Source organism: Dasypus novemcinctus, chromosome 21 (genome assembly GCF_030445035.2).
Source record: "Dasypus novemcinctus isolate mDasNov1 chromosome 21, mDasNov1.1.hap2, whole genome shotgun sequence".
In the NCBI taxonomy this organism is placed as follows: Eukaryota; Metazoa; Chordata; class Mammalia; order Cingulata; family Dasypodidae; genus Dasypus; species Dasypus novemcinctus.
Window position 1 is genome coordinate 28,140,244 of NC_080693.1, and position 14,400 is coordinate 28,154,643.

At 61.8% G+C, this 14,400-nt stretch overlaps 1 protein-coding gene across 2 annotated transcripts in view; it reads right to left on the reverse strand.

Moving 5' to 3' along the window:
* Positions 1-311: 311 nt before the first annotated feature.
* The window catches only part of SPNS2 (SPNS lysolipid transporter 2, sphingosine-1-phosphate), a 35,222-nt gene continuing 21,133 nt past the window's right edge, over positions 312-14,400 (reverse strand). The window contains exons 3-13 of one of the 2 annotated variants that reach the window (XR_009182366.1): positions 12,542-12,678; positions 8,571-8,722; positions 8,304-8,370; positions 6,724-6,866; positions 6,208-6,360; positions 5,909-6,098; positions 5,619-5,684; positions 3,405-3,503; positions 3,134-3,297; positions 2,543-2,703; positions 312-1,982 (exon numbers count right to left, since the gene is read on the reverse strand). Coding sequence is in view for 1 of the 2 variants with exons in the window: in XM_058283743.2 (XP_058139726.1) it covers positions 2,547-2,589; positions 3,134-3,297; positions 3,405-3,503; positions 5,619-5,684; positions 5,909-6,098; positions 6,208-6,360; positions 6,724-6,866; positions 8,304-8,370; positions 8,571-8,722; positions 12,542-12,678 (1,214 nt within the window). In the remaining variant the exon portion in view is untranslated. The remainder of the gene's footprint in view (positions 1,983-2,542; positions 2,704-3,133; positions 3,298-3,404; positions 3,504-5,618; positions 5,685-5,908; positions 6,099-6,207; positions 6,361-6,723; positions 6,867-8,303; positions 8,371-8,570; positions 8,723-12,541; positions 12,679-14,400) is intronic. The other variant, XM_058283743.2, reaches the window with a different exon arrangement.

Consider the following 14,400-nt stretch of genomic DNA (forward strand, 5'->3'; position numbering starts at 1 on the left):
GAGGGCCAGGGGCGCAGAGTCCTGCTGCAGCAAGAACTGTCTACACTGGTTCCCATTTGGTCCCAAAGGGGTATACAGATCCCTGGGCCTGGGCTGAGCCCTGCCTCTGCCATCTGGCTGGCCAGGTTCTCTGGCCAGAAAATGCTTGACCTCCGAGGGGCCAGGGCCTCGGCTCCCGTGGCTGCATGGCCCATGTCCAGGGTCCGGGCAGTTGGGCCGTACCTGGGCCCAGGTAGGTGCAGGTAAGCACTTGCTCCTCCCACGTCCCCACCCCCACCCCAGGCCTCTTTGCTGCAGGAGCTACCAGAGCATGATTTAAATAGGTTTATTTCTTCATTTACAAGAGGAATATATTTGGCTTCTCTTAGACTCTGAGATTCACAATCAGCAGCTCTAAAAAATAAAGGAGCAGTTTGGCTTCCGGAAGGAAGAGGAGGCAACACTTGGACCTGGTTCTTGTACAACAAGAAAACATTGCTGGGGTCCCAGCTGAGGCTGGGGTGGGGGTGAAGGCCAGGCTGATCCTTGGGGGTCACCACCCCCACCCCTGGTGTTAAACCCCTCAGGATGCCCCAGAGCGTGAAGGAGAGGGGGGTTCCCTAGTTTGCACACCACTGAAGCCACGGCCAGCCAGTAATGAAGGGGCGAGGAGAGCATTGTCCAAGCCGGCTCTCGATTCTGCAGCCAGCAAGGGCCTCCTGGGCCAGAACCACCCTAGGTTCCAGCAAGTGTGTAGGCCGATGAGGTCCGCCAGGGAGCGGGAGGGCCCCTGGGGGGTCGGCAGCTGCACGCCGGTGCGTGGCGGCGAGGAAGGTGGTGTGTTTGTGCACTCGCACGTAGGAGTGGGCGTTGATCAGCGGCTGGGATGAAGGCCTGGCCCGCAGGGTGTGCCGGGAGTAGTGGTGCTGATGTGAATGTGTGTGAAAGCAACAGCAGACCAGTTCTTAGGTGTGTCTGGAGGGGTCCTGGGCTGCCGGCCCGTGGGGTGGTGTGGGGGCCTGCCTCTACTGACCTCATTCCCTGGGTCAGGAAGCCCTGGATGGCTGCTTCCTCTGGCAGCCAGAGCCTTGGCTACCACCCCATGGATTCTGGGAATGGTCTCCTGGGTCCTGCCCCTGGAAAAGACCCAGCCCTAGCCTCTGGGAAGGAATGGGTTCCTGACTGCTAGTGGGGCATGGAGTACGGCATGGACGAAGGTACATGGTGAAGGTGCTCCAGGTGCTGCGGGGAGCCCCCAAAGGCCAGCCTGGCGACAGGCGGTGTGCAGCTACCACGGGCCTTCAGCCCTGGTGGTGTCAGCTCCCCGCTTTGGAGTGGTCCCCACCCGGCTGTGCAGCCCATGCCCTCCTGAGCACCGGCTGGTCTGGCAGGCCCGGGCTGGGAAGCGCTCAGCAACTTGGGTGCCCGGCTCTGCTTGCCAGGCCGAGTCCGGCATCCCCAAGGGCGGAGGCCCAGCCTAGAGGCACGGTACCCGCACTCCAGGCCCACCGGAGCCTCAGAGCCTGAACTGCCTCCCCGAGGCCTGGGCTGCTGCTTCTCCGTACGGTCCAGGAGCTGTTGGATCTTCAAAGCTGCCGAGAGTGCCTTGCCCAGCAGGCTGCGTGGGAAAGTCCAGCCCCCTGGCCTCTCGGTCTTGGGAGGGCAGGGACTTGCCCAAGATCACACAAACCGGTGTCAGGCCGGGCTCTCTCCAAACACGCACTTGGGGTTGTCGTCTCCCATGGCCCCAAGGGCCATGCAGCCCAAATCCAGGGCTGGGAATCTGTCCAACCGCATGACTCCAGCCAGTGCAGCCTTCCAAGTTAATTGAGGACGCAGCCTCTTCTCGGAGCCAGGGCCACTCAGCAGTCCCAGACCAGAGAGGGCGGGCACCCAGCCCTGGGTCACACAGAAAGCTTTGGGACAGCCCAGCAGGCCCGGGATGCCGTAGGACACCTCCCGGGCCAGGTAGGAGTGTGGATTCTTCATTGTCCCAGCAGCACCTGGGGGCAGCCAGAGGTCAGAGGCGGGGGCGCTGGGAGGCGCCATCCCGGGGCTCTGCTCCCTCATTTCCCTTGCCTTTCTCCAGTTTCTGGGGTATGGCAGGAAAGGGGTGTGGGCTGCGGTGGGGGGAGCAGTGACCTTGGGCCCGGCACTGCCGGGAAGCTGCAGCCCCCAGAGGCCGGCCCTGGGGAGGGGCAGGGGGCAGAGGAGGGCCGGGGGCTCCTCTCTGGCCCTTGCTTATCTGTCCTGCCGGGTGCCTCGGAGCGGGGAGTCCCTGGCCCGGCCTGGCCCTGACCTGTGCCCCCAGCCCTTCCAAGGAAGGAAGGAGGAGCTGGTTTACTGGAAGAAGGCGCCGGCTCCCCCGCCCAGAGGTCCAGCAGTACCAAGCACAGGGCAGGATGTCCTCAGGCAGGAGGTGACTCGGGGGTGGCTCCTGGTTCCTAACACTGCGCCCCCTCCCCCCCACCGCGGGGGCCGGGCTCGCCCGCTCCCCTCCACGCTCTCCCTCGCGGGTGGAGGCTGCCCCTCGGCCCCCGGGGCCTCCCTGGCCTGCACTCACCGCCTCAGACTTTCATGGATGCCGGCGGCATCGTCAGCTGGTTCGCCCTGAGGGAGAGACGGGCGGGGGTCAGGGTGGCGCGTCAGCGGGGGCCGGGCCCAGGCACTGCTCTGGCACATCGCATCACGGGGGCCAGCTGACCGGAGGTTCTGGGCAGGGACCTCGTCAGCCCCAGGGGGAGATGGGAGAGCCCAGGGGTGGGGAGAGGAGAGAGAGGAGGAAAGAGAAGAGGAGAGAGAAGTCAGAAAACAAGAGAAAAGAGAAGGGCAGGGGGCCCCAGCTCTGAAAACCGCCTAACACCCAAGAAAGCCCCAAGGATAGAAGCCCCCACCAAGGGGCCTCACTCACACCCAACGGGGACCCAGAGGCCGGGCCTGGGTGGGTGGCCGAGGGCCGGGGGCGGGATCGCAGGACAGGAAGGCCTGGGGGCCTGTCTGCCAGGGGCAGGGCGGCCCCTGGACCCCCTTGGCCAGGCTGCCCCCGACCCTCCCCAGATGCCTGGTGAGCCGCTTGCCCCCCCAACCCCTGGGAAGGGGCGGCCGTTGGTGGCTGCATCGCAGCGGGGGCAGGCGGCCCACCCCCCACACTCACTGCTGCTCGGCCCTGGCGCGGTCGCTGAGGAAGAAGAGCGCGGTGGCGAGGAAGAGCATGCCTCCCAGGACCACCACAAAGGGGCAGAGCATGAGGGCGTAGCCCAGGCTCAGGAACTCCCAGAGCGGCGAGTCCTTGGTGCTCTGGCGGATCAGGTCCGAGATCTGCAGGGACAGGGCGAGGGGTGGGAGCGGGTCGGGGCACGGCCCCCTCCCTGCCGTCCCCCACCCCGCTCTCCCCAGGCCCGCTCCCCACCTCCCGGGGTACTCACGAAGCCGATGAGGTAGGGGCTTCCGGCGTCCCCCAGCAGGTGGGAGGTGAAGCTCTGCAGGGCTACCGCGGTGGCCCTTCGCGTGGGAATGACCACACACTGCAGGAAAGATGGGGGGTCAGCGCCCCCGGAGCTGGGCCCACCCACCCGGCCTCCTCCCGGGGTACTCCACAAGCCCCCACACCCTCAGGCTCACACCTGCCCTGGTTCCTGAACCTCCCCCTGCTGGGTCCTTCCTCCTCCACCACCCACTTTATTGCCCACCCCTCTGCTCTGCCCAGGCCCTCTGCTCTTCCCCATCAGCCACCTCGGCTCCCTGGAGCCCGATCTGGCCACACGCGGCTCAGGCCGCTCCTCCGTGCAGTAGCTTCCGGCTTCACACATTTGAATGCCAGGCCCCCACTGTCCCAGACACCTCCACGTGGATGACCCTAGACTCTGGCCCTGAACCTGCCCCAGACAACACCCGCCTCCCCCAGGTCCCCATCCAGGGGACGGACATCTCCACTTCCCTCATCCCCCATGGCCACTCAAGGGGAGAACAGTCTGGGGTCACCCTGGGCCAGTCAGGACAGGCCTTCAGTGTGGGGCTCTTTGAGCCGGGGGACACCTGTGCCATCAGAAGCAGTCAAGGCTCAGAGTTTTGGGCCAAGCTGCCTCCTCCAGGCTGTCCTGGGGAAACTGAGGCCCAGAGAGGCACGCGTTCCTGAGGGCTCACCACGAGGAGTCAGGCACATCGGGGGCAACCCAACCCCGGCCTCGGCTTTTCGCCCTTGCCTCCTCACGAGCTTAGACACCTGCACGCAGAGCGGGGCCATGCAGGGCCAGCCAGCAGGACCCTGCCTGGGCGAGCCTCCACTTTCACCCACTGGCACGCTTAGGGCTGAGTGCCAGGGGCTGCCGGGCCCAGGGGGACAGCTGGGAGCCCCCACCAGACTGAGCAGGCCCTGGCCCCCGGGTCTGCATTTCCAAGGCCAAGGTCAGACATGAGGGATTGGTGGCAGAGCAGCAGCTCAGTGGGTGCCCCTGGGCAGCCCCCCGCTCCCTGAGCTCCAGCTGCCCCATCTATTCAGAGATCACAAGCCGTCCTAGCACCAGCTTTTGTGGACAGTCTGAGAGCCGCCAGCACCCACTGAGCACCCTGGGAGGTGGGGGAAGAGACCTAGGTCAGATGAAATTACGTGGCCCCGTTTCCAGCAATAATTAGTTGCTTGCCTGAGACATTTAATAAAGTAGGACACGATTTCCCTGGGACCCAGGCCCTGGAGATGGAGCTACCCCCGGGCGGAGGCCGAGCCCTTGACTCCACGTCACTCCTCCCCTCACCCGGGAACACGCAGTGACCCCTGCCCCACCCCTGCCAGCCCACCTGGCTCTAGGCCGCGGCACAGCGCTGAGTCACCTCAACCCCCCGTCCCCCTACCCCGTGCTGGTGGGGGAGAGAGTAGAGGAGCGAGCTGCACCAATGCCCCAGCACCCTGCGGGTCAGCCCACGAGGGGTCCTTCTCCCTCTGCCCCAGGGCCTGCCCTGGCACCTCCCAGACATTCTTGCCACCCTCCGCCCCTGCGCTCTCCTCTCCCAGGCTCCTCCTGACACTGCCTTGGAGGGTCCCCAAAGGAAGGCCAGGTGGTCCCCGCCCCCAGGCTGCCACAAGTGACTAGGGCCACAGCCCCCTCCAGCTCCTCCCAGAAGGCTCCGGTCCCGCCCAGGGACACCGGCCCCTGCTGGCCGCTCAGACGGCCCTTTGTCCCCGGCCGGCTGGTCTGGAGCCCATTGTTGGCCCCGTGAAGACGGCCTCTGTCCTCCCGACACCAGCCGCGGGCACTCGGCCTGCCCGCCTGGGATGCGGGCTGAGCTGGAGGGACAGAGCGCACCGGAGCACGGGCTCTGGAGGAGGAGCGCCGGCAGGCCGCGCTGCCTCGGCGCCAGCCTGGCACTGCCAGCCTCCCCGCCACGAATCTGAGCCTCGAGACAGCCCCTTCCCCACCCGGTCCCCACATCTCACCCTCCCACCTCCCCAGCCCTCTTGTTTCCAGGCTCTGCCCCAGGACCCCCAAACCTCTCACCTCCTGATCCCCTCCCCGCCTCCAGGTCGAGCCTCCGCATGTGCCTTCTTCTCCCCCAGCCCCAGCCCTGCCCGCTCTCCCCAGCTGCCCCGCGTGAGGTCGAGAGGCCTTGGTCAGCACGAGGCGGCCTTGGCCGGCCCCACTCACCATGAGGATGTCGGCAGTGATGGCCCAGTTAGAAAACAGCAGCGTCTCCCCCACAAAGATACAGACCTGCCCGGGAGAGGCCAGAGCAGCGTCAGGCGCCTCCCAGCCCCTGCACACTGGCCTCCCGGGAAAGCCTCCCCGGGGTGCTCCTCCTGGCAGTCCCGCCTCCGAGCGATCTGGGGGGTTTTATGCCCAGACTGAGCCGTGCCTGCAGCCCCGGGCAGAGGAGAGGCAGGTGCGGGCTCCCAGCGCCCCCCAGGGAGAAGGAGGGCCCGGGATGCCGCACTCACGTAGGCCCCCACGATGCTGCTCTTGGCGGCCACGAAGATCAGGCAGATGAAGATGGCGGAGCCCAGCATGCCCACGGCGCACACCAGCGGGTCGGCTCGCTGCGTCCGCAGGCGGCACCAGCGCGTGGCGCCCGCGCCCGTGACCACACCCAGGAAGCCCGTAAAGCAGGTGATGGCCCCAAAGATGAGGCTGTGGGGACAGGACCGCGGGCACGGGTTGGGGCGCACCTGGGGGCACAGGGCTTCTCCTGCCCGGTGTCCCGCGCCGCGCGGCCCCATGCACCCCCGCCTGGCCCCACCTGTCCTTGGCCCCACAGGGCGGGCTGCTGCACGTCTCCGCCGTCTTCTGCACGACTTGGGCGCGGTGCAGGTAGAGTGGGATCCACATGCCCAGGGCCCCTGTGGCGAAGGACACGGCCGACGTGGCCAGGGAGGAGAAGACGTAGCTGCGGCTGGGGAGAGGCCGGGGCAGCGGCACTGAGCAGGGGGCCCGGACCACGGGGACGCCAGGGAGGGCCCGAGGCATCGGGGCCCTGGGAGGCTGCCTTCCCCCACCCCACCCCGCCTGCCGGCTCACACCTTCCCAAGGACAGAAGGCCTCAGACACCTTCCCTTAGAGGCTTTGGGGGTGAGCGTTCAGGTGCAGGGGCTTCTGGGGTGTAAGAATAAGCACTAGTGGCCAGATGTCACTCCCAGCACTGTGGGCATCGCCCGGCCCCTGGGCAGGGTGTCTGCTGAGGGTCCTAGGTGAGCTGCCCTGCAGGGGAGGGGGCCTGCTCCCTCTTGCCACCAGACCCCCTCCCAGCAGGACTCACTTGCGGATCAGAGCCTTCATGTCCCGGAGCCACGAGGTCCGTGCCTTCAGCTGCCCCCCGAGCTGGTCGGCATGGCCCCTCCTCGTGGCTGGGACCAGGATAAGGATGAGGGTGCCTGTGATCATGCCCAGGATGGGAGACACCTGGCAGGGCAGGGAACAAGCAGTCAGGACACCGGGGCGGCTGGCGCCAAGGAGCGGCCCTCAGGCGAGCGACACGTTCTCTGGGCCCCGGGCTCCTCCCCTGAGCTGGCGTCTGACCAGCCTTCCCTCAAGCTGCTGAGCAAAGCCACGGGAGATGGTGTCGGTGAAGGACTTGGGGATTCAAAATGGACTGCCCAGAGCAGGGGCGGGATGGGGGGTGGGGGGCATGCAGGGAACAGACTATGGAAAAAGGGAGGGGTCGATGGGTGGATAGCAGGAGAGGATGGAAGAAGGAGGAAAGATAGTTGAACAGATGGAGGTAGAATGGTTGGAGAGATGGACAGATGAATGGATGGAAGGAGGGATGGAGGAATGGATGGAAGGATGGATGGATGGAGGGATGGATGGAGGGAAGGATGGATGGATGGAAAGAAGGAAGATGGATGGATGAACACACAAGTGGAGTATGACCTTGGGGGAGAAATGAGAGTTTGTGAGGGCAGAGAACCAGATTCCAACCCTGCCCAACACCTTGGAGCCGGGAAGGTTCTGCAGGCCAGCCCTTCATCCTGTGGGGCTAGGAAGGACCTGACTGGCATGAGCTTCTATCTAGTAGACTAGGTACCTCATCTCTCGGGAGGAGCTCGTGTGGGCTCCCCGGTAACAGGGCCTGAGGAGCCCCCTTGGTCTGCCTTGCATGCAGACCAATGTCAAGAACAGAATCTCCGAGGCCCCAGGCCTCTTTCCAGATGGAAGAGGGGCCCCTTGGAAGCCTGGGTTCCAATCTCCTGGCCCCTTCCCAAACCCATGAGAAGAGGGAATCCGCCCCTGCCCCCACCAGGCACGGGAGCCCATGGGCTGGGGAGTTCCTCTCTAGGCCACTCCTCTCACGCCCCATCAAGAAATTCCACGGAGGCTGCTTCCTTCCTGCTTTTGAGGAAAAAACACTTTGTCTTAAGCTTCCGCTCCTCCCAAGACTGGGGATCTCTGTTTCCTCCAATTGCACTGTCCTGGGGCCTTGGCAAACTTGCCCCAACCCTCGAGCAGGGCAGGAAGTGACTCCAGGCCCTGGGGGCCCCACGCGGAGGTCTTGTCCAGCCTCACTCTCACACAGCATCAAGGCCCAAGGCAGGAAGTGCCACCGTGGATTTGGAATTTCCTGACATGGCAGGAGAGGCCTTGGAGCTTCATCCTGGGGCTTCCAGGGGCGGAGATTTCAGCACTGAGACTGGGGCGCCTGAGGACAGTGCCACGCCTGGCTGCCCAGGCCTCCTGGTGCACCTCAATCTAAACTACCCCAGAAGGACAGGGGTGCAGAGCTCAGGCCTGCGAGGCAGGAAGCTGGGAGGACCCGACCTGCATCTAGCCTGGACTCTCTGGGCCACCGTGGCAAGGGCTGGTCTGAGGATGTCTTGTGTGGAAGGGCCCTGGCCTTACCCGCAAGGCCCAGTGCCAGTCTCCGGCCGCCTGCTTCACACTGGAGCCGGTGATGTAGCCCAGACCGCTGCAGAGAAGACAGGTCCCAGGTCAGGCGTAGCAGGGACAGAGGCACAGGGACCGGGGGACACTCGGCCAGGTAGAATGTCCCCCCCTCGCCGCGAGGCCGGCTGGCCAGGGAGCGGGCACAGGCCTTTCTGCCCTCCCCAAACCCCAGGCACCCCTTGCCCAGATCCTCGCCCAAACCCTGGGACCTCAGGCTCTCACCTGCCCAGCGGGATGGCAAAGTAGAAGACGGATAGCATGAGCGTGCGCGTGTTCTTGCTGAAGAGGTCGCCAATGATGGTGGGTGCTATGGTGGAGTAACTGGCCTCGCCGATGCCCACCAGCCCCCGCGATAGGACCAGCAGCCAGAAGTACTGTCGGGGAGGGGCGGAGAGAGCCGCGGGTCTGCACTGCTCCTCTGCCTGATCCCACTTGGTTCCCGGTCTACCCCCTACAGGGTCGGGGGGCAAGGGGCGAGGAAGGAGCCCAGCCCCCACCTCAGGGGGCCTGCACCCTCAGGCCACTCTGAGACTCAGGCTCCCTCTCTCTGCAGTTGGCCCTGCGCTGGGATGAGACTGGACTGTCCCCATAAGCACTGGGGGGGTGGTGGTGACAGACCCCACCAGTTGGGAGACCTCCTTCCTGGGTTCTGGCCCCACCTCGGGAGCCTCAAGACATCGCCCACCCGGTGTCCCTCCCCCAAGCTGGGCGACTGCGCTGACGATGGCAGCACTGAAGCCCACCTGGGTGGGGAGTGGACAAAGCAGCCAGTGGGCACCCCCTCCCACACACGCTTCAAAGAGCAAAGCCCAGTGGGCAGGGAAGGGTGGGGCCATGCTGGTGGCACTACCCTTCGATGTGGACCCCCACCCCGGGCCCCCAGGTCCCCAGGGCCTGGGAAGCCAGGCTGGTCATCTTTTCCCAGCCCCACCCTGTCTGCCCATCTGGCCAGCGTCGCCCACGTCCAGCCCTCCCGGGGTCTCCGTGCGTCTCTCCCTCCATCTGCTCATGTCTTGCCTGGGCCTTCCTTGGCATCTCTGCTTCTGCCCGTCCATCTCTGACCCTCTCTCGCATCCGTGGCTGTTTCACTTGTTTGCTCTCCCAATCTCCATGTTCCTCCTTAGCTCTTTTCCTGGGAATGTCTGCCCACAGCCTTTTCCTATTTTTCTCTTGGGTTGTTTTTGTATGGATTTATATCAGCTTTTTGGTAAATTCTTTATTTTTTAGGAGGTACCGGGGATTGAACCCAGGTCCTCATACATGGGAAGCAGGCGCTCAACCATTGAGCTACAGCCACTCCCCAATGAGAGCTGGTTTTTCGTTTGTTTTGTTTTTGTTTTTAGGAGGTACTGGGGATTGAACATGGGACTTCATACGTGGGAAGCAGGCGCTCAATCACTTGAGCTACACCTGCTCCCGTATGTTAGCTTTTTATATATCACGGGCATCAATCCCTTATTATAGATGTCCCAAGTATTTTCTTTTGTCTTTCAACTTTGTGGGGGGCGTCACCATAAAGAAGTTTTGTTTTGTTTACGTCAATCCTGTGAAATCTGTTGATTTTTTTCCTTACTGGCCTTTGGATTCCACATCTTGTACAGGAAGGCTGACTCCATCCCAGATCGTAAAAACAATCTCTTAAAGTTTATGCTTGTCGGAGATGAGAGGAAGAATGGCTCAGGGCCCATCAATCATTCTCCCTAGTACAATAGCAGGCAGATACGAGCGCCTTCACCCAGGGAGCCTGTTTATCCCCACCTCTGCCCACAGGAACCCATCAAAAACTCACGTATTTGTCGTGAGCCCTTCTCTGTCTTTGCTTGCACGTACACATATGCACCCAAGAACAACACGTGCCTGTGGGTGCTTTAAAAGAAAGAACATCCAAGGGGCACTTCCGTACACCTGATCCCCCAACGTGCTTTCGCTCCTCCATCTTATCTGTTTGAAACGCATTTATGCTGGTTAATATCGATCTACATCATTCCTTTGCTGTCGAGAATTTCCTAGAATGAATACACCCATTTTATCCGTGCATCCCCCAGGGACGGGCATGGAGATCTTTGCTGGGGCTTCTCTTTCTATTACAAGACTGCACCAAACACCCTTGCTTTCGTCACTCCCTGTCCACGAGCTGGAGTTTCTCTCTTGGGAAGGAGAAGACAGGGCCGTGGGTTACACAGTTTGAGTTCTACGAAACTCTCCAAAGAGGCTCTATCAATTTACACCCCATCAACAGCCTGAGTCGGGGATTCTCCACAGCTTTAATAACACTTGGTATTGTCAGCCTTTTTAATTGTTGCCAATCTCATGGGTGTGAAATGGGATCTCATTGTTTAAATGTGCATTCCTTATTAACTCAGAGCGACATCTCCTCCTATATTTACTGGCCATTTGGGTATCTTCTTCTGAATTGCCTGCCGCTGTCCTTCGCCCATTTTTCTACTGGGTAATTTGTCGTTTTCTTGCTGATTTATAGGTCTAGATTTTTATACTCTGCTTGCTACCTTACCTTAACCTATCTGGAATTTCTTTTGCAGTATGGTTTGAAATACAAACCAAACTTTATTTTCAATCCGGATGGATAATCAATTCTCCCCAAACCCTTCATCTGCAGTGCAACCTTCCTCGTACACTCTATCGCCGTGGGAATGAGGGTCGCGTCTCTTCCACCTCCTCCCCTCGCCCTCTGCTGTATCAGTCAGAAGAGCCACATTGTGACGTCGGATAGGGCAAGCTCCCTTTCGCTGCTGTTTTTCACAAATTGCCTTGGCTGTTCTTGGGCGTGTTCTCTGCCAGATGAATCTCAGAATCACATTGCCAAGGTCCACCAAAAAACCCCCGTGGGACTCGGCAGGGCGGCGGTGCATCTTACAGATTAATTAGGGGTGCTCTGTTTCTCTCTCTGCCTCCTGCTCATCCTCTCCCCCCGAGCCGCCCCCCTCAACACACACACCCGGAGACGGCACAGCCTTGGCACTGTGGCCCCGGGCCCGCTGGTTAGTTCCAGAAGCAACCCCAGAGCCCAGCTGGCCGGGGGCCCTCCCTGCCAAGGCAAAGCGCTCTCACCCTCGCTGCCTCAGCGCGCCCCACCATTTCCTGCCTTCCGTGGTCTTGCTGCCTCTGCCCATCCTGTCTCCACCACGAGACCTGCTTTCCCTGTCCTGTCTGTCCCGCCCAAACCCACCTCCTCCAGGAAGCCCTCCCTGACCTGTGGATTTCAAGAGACTGAGCTCTCCTCACTGAGGACTCTTGGCGCTTTGTCTTCACGTCTTGAAGGCTCTGAGGGTGGGAGTTCCTGTCACATCTCCTTCCCACCCCCAGCCTGGGTGGTCCCAGGTCTCCTCCTTTGTCCCCCACTTTGAAAGCTCCTTGAGGACAGAGCCCGATCGTCACCCCTTCTTCCTCCATCTCCCTTTACAGCAGCCGTCAAGTGATTGTCCATCCTCTGTTTGAACACCCCTAGTGGTGGGAAACTCACTACCTCATGGGGCCACACATCCCCTCTTTGGAATAAAAGACAGTAATGATAATTTGTTGGACACCTGACATGTTTCAGCATCTGGCCATTCCTTAGCTCAGTTATTTCTCACAATAAACCTAAAGATGAGAAAACTGAGGCTCAGAGGTTAAGTAACTTTCTCCAAGTCACAAAGCTGGGGAAGCAGCAGAGTTGAGATGCTCAAACCTAGATCCATCACAGCCAAGTGAGAAACACCCTTATGATGAATTAATGTTTTCCTCCCTGGAACTTGACCCGGGGATAAGCCGGTCATCGGGCAGAAAAGTGAACTGAGCAAGACCCAGAGCGGGGTCTTGACTCCCCTAGGGCTACAGAGCAAGGTGACAGCAGAGCCAGGACGGAGCCCGGGGCTCCTGACTCCCAGGCCGGATTGGCTTCCACTCTTCCTTGCTTCGGCCCCAAATCATGGGGCGGCTCAGAAAAAGCCAGGATACCACCAGGGCTGCAGGCCGTCAGTTCAAGCCTGCAGAGGGAAGGCCCGGTGCGCAGGGCTGCGTCACAGAAGCAGCGCGAGACCCCGCGTGCCACTGCACTTGGAGATCCCGTCTGGCGTTCGAGCAAAGGGACCGGAACCCTCCGTCTCGGCTAGCCCAGATCAGTTAGACCGGCCGCCCGCGGGAGGGACCGGGACGCACGGACAGGCGGGGTGGGGAGCCGGGGCGGGCCTCACCTGCTGCGGGATGAAAGAGCTGGAGAAGGTCACTGCCGACCAGAAGAAGATGCCGCAGCTCAGGATCACCTTCCTGTTGAAGCGGTCGCCCAGGTAGCCGAAGATGGGGGCAGCCACCATGAAGCTGCAGATGAACACTGGGCGGGGAGAGGACGGGCTGAGGGTCCCGAGGGCCAGGCCCACAGCCCCACGGTGCCCGGGCTCGAGGCTGAGTGCCCGCCCCGGCCAGGAACCGAGGAAGCCGACCCAGAGCCGGGCCTGGTCCCAGGAGAGGCCTTTCCGGTTCGGGTGGTACCACAGCTCCTCCCCTTCAAGGCAAGGCGAGGCTCGTCCTGTCTCGGGAGCCCCTCGGACGCTTTTTAAAAGAGCACGCGCTGCCTTGAAAGCTCTCCACATCCGGCGCCGCGCCAGGGGTGGACTGCGCAGCCTCTCGTGCCTCCTTCCAACCTCCTTGCAAGCTAGGGCTGATCCTGCCTCCTCACGGGTGGGAAGACAGATTCAGAGAGGGGAGGTGTCTCGCCCAAAGGCCCCACAGGCAGTAAGTGACCCCATGGGGATTTGAACCCCCATCTGAATGACTTCGCAGCCCGTGTTCTCATGTTCTTACACTTTGCCACATTGTTCTCCTTATACGTGGGGAAGTGGGCTCAGAGAGGGGAAGGGACCTACTCCAGGTCACACAGCAAATCAGGACAGAACTGGGCTTGGAACCCTGGTCTTGTGCCTACCAGGTCACCCAGTTGCCCTCGTGCCCAAGGCTTTCCTGACAGAAACACCGTCATTCATCCATTCAGCAAAAAAATTATTCTGAGTATCTACAACTCACTGCTTTAGGTACCTGGGATACATCAACAAACCAAACAGACAAAGCTTCCTGCCCTCTCGGAGCTTTCATTGTAGTAGGGAGAAACATACAATTAAAAAAATTAAAAAAAAAAAAAAGGAGTGTGTCAGATGGTGACAAGTGCTAAGGAGGGAAAAAGGACAGAAGCAGGAGAGAGGAAGAGTGAGCATGTGTGTGAGAGAGAGAAAGCAGATGTCACAATTTTAAATGGAAAAATCAGAGAAGGTGACATTTCAGCAAAGACCTGGAGGAGGCGGGGACACAAATCACGGGGGGCAAGAACAGCAGGTGCAAAGGCCCTGGGGGCAGGCGCGTGCGTAGCGTGTTTCAGGAGCAGCAAAGAGATCGGAGTGGCTGGAGCAGAGGGAGCGACCGTGAGAGGCCAGACAGGGTGGGGCCTATGGCCCACCGTAGGGCTGTGGCTTCTGTGAATGGGAGACGGACACACGGGGGGATGCTGCGCCGAGGAGTGACACGACCTGGTTTTGTTCTTCTAGGACAGGAGAGCAGCAGAGTCTTGCAGGACTCCCTGGGGATGCCGCTGTCAGTGCTGGGAGGGGCCTCGGAGGTCCCAGGTGGGCTGCCAGAGCCAGGCAGGATAGGCCCGAGGTCACGTGGCGAGCAGCCCCCGCCCCACCCCTGTCCCTGGAAGGCAGTCCCGCAGCTGACGGGCAGATGGCCAAAGGCCTGGGGTGGGCAGGCAAGGCGACCGGTTGGCTGGCCTCTGACCGCTAGGCCGAATGTGTGCGTGGACTCGGCTGCTCCGCCGTGGATCTGAGGCCCCAGGGAGGCGGGAGGGGAGGAGGGAGAGGGAGGGGAGGAGGGGGGAGAGAGGGAGGTGGGAAGGCAGAGGGACTGGGCAGGCGTCTCCTGCACGAGGCAGCAACGGTGTGGCTACTTCTGTCTTGCTCTGCGAGAGCAGGACAGGGGCTATGTGTGGGTGGGGGGCCCAGCTCCGGGACGGGGACCTCGGGCAGGATAGGCATAGAGAAGTAAGAACGCGGGCCCCAGGGCA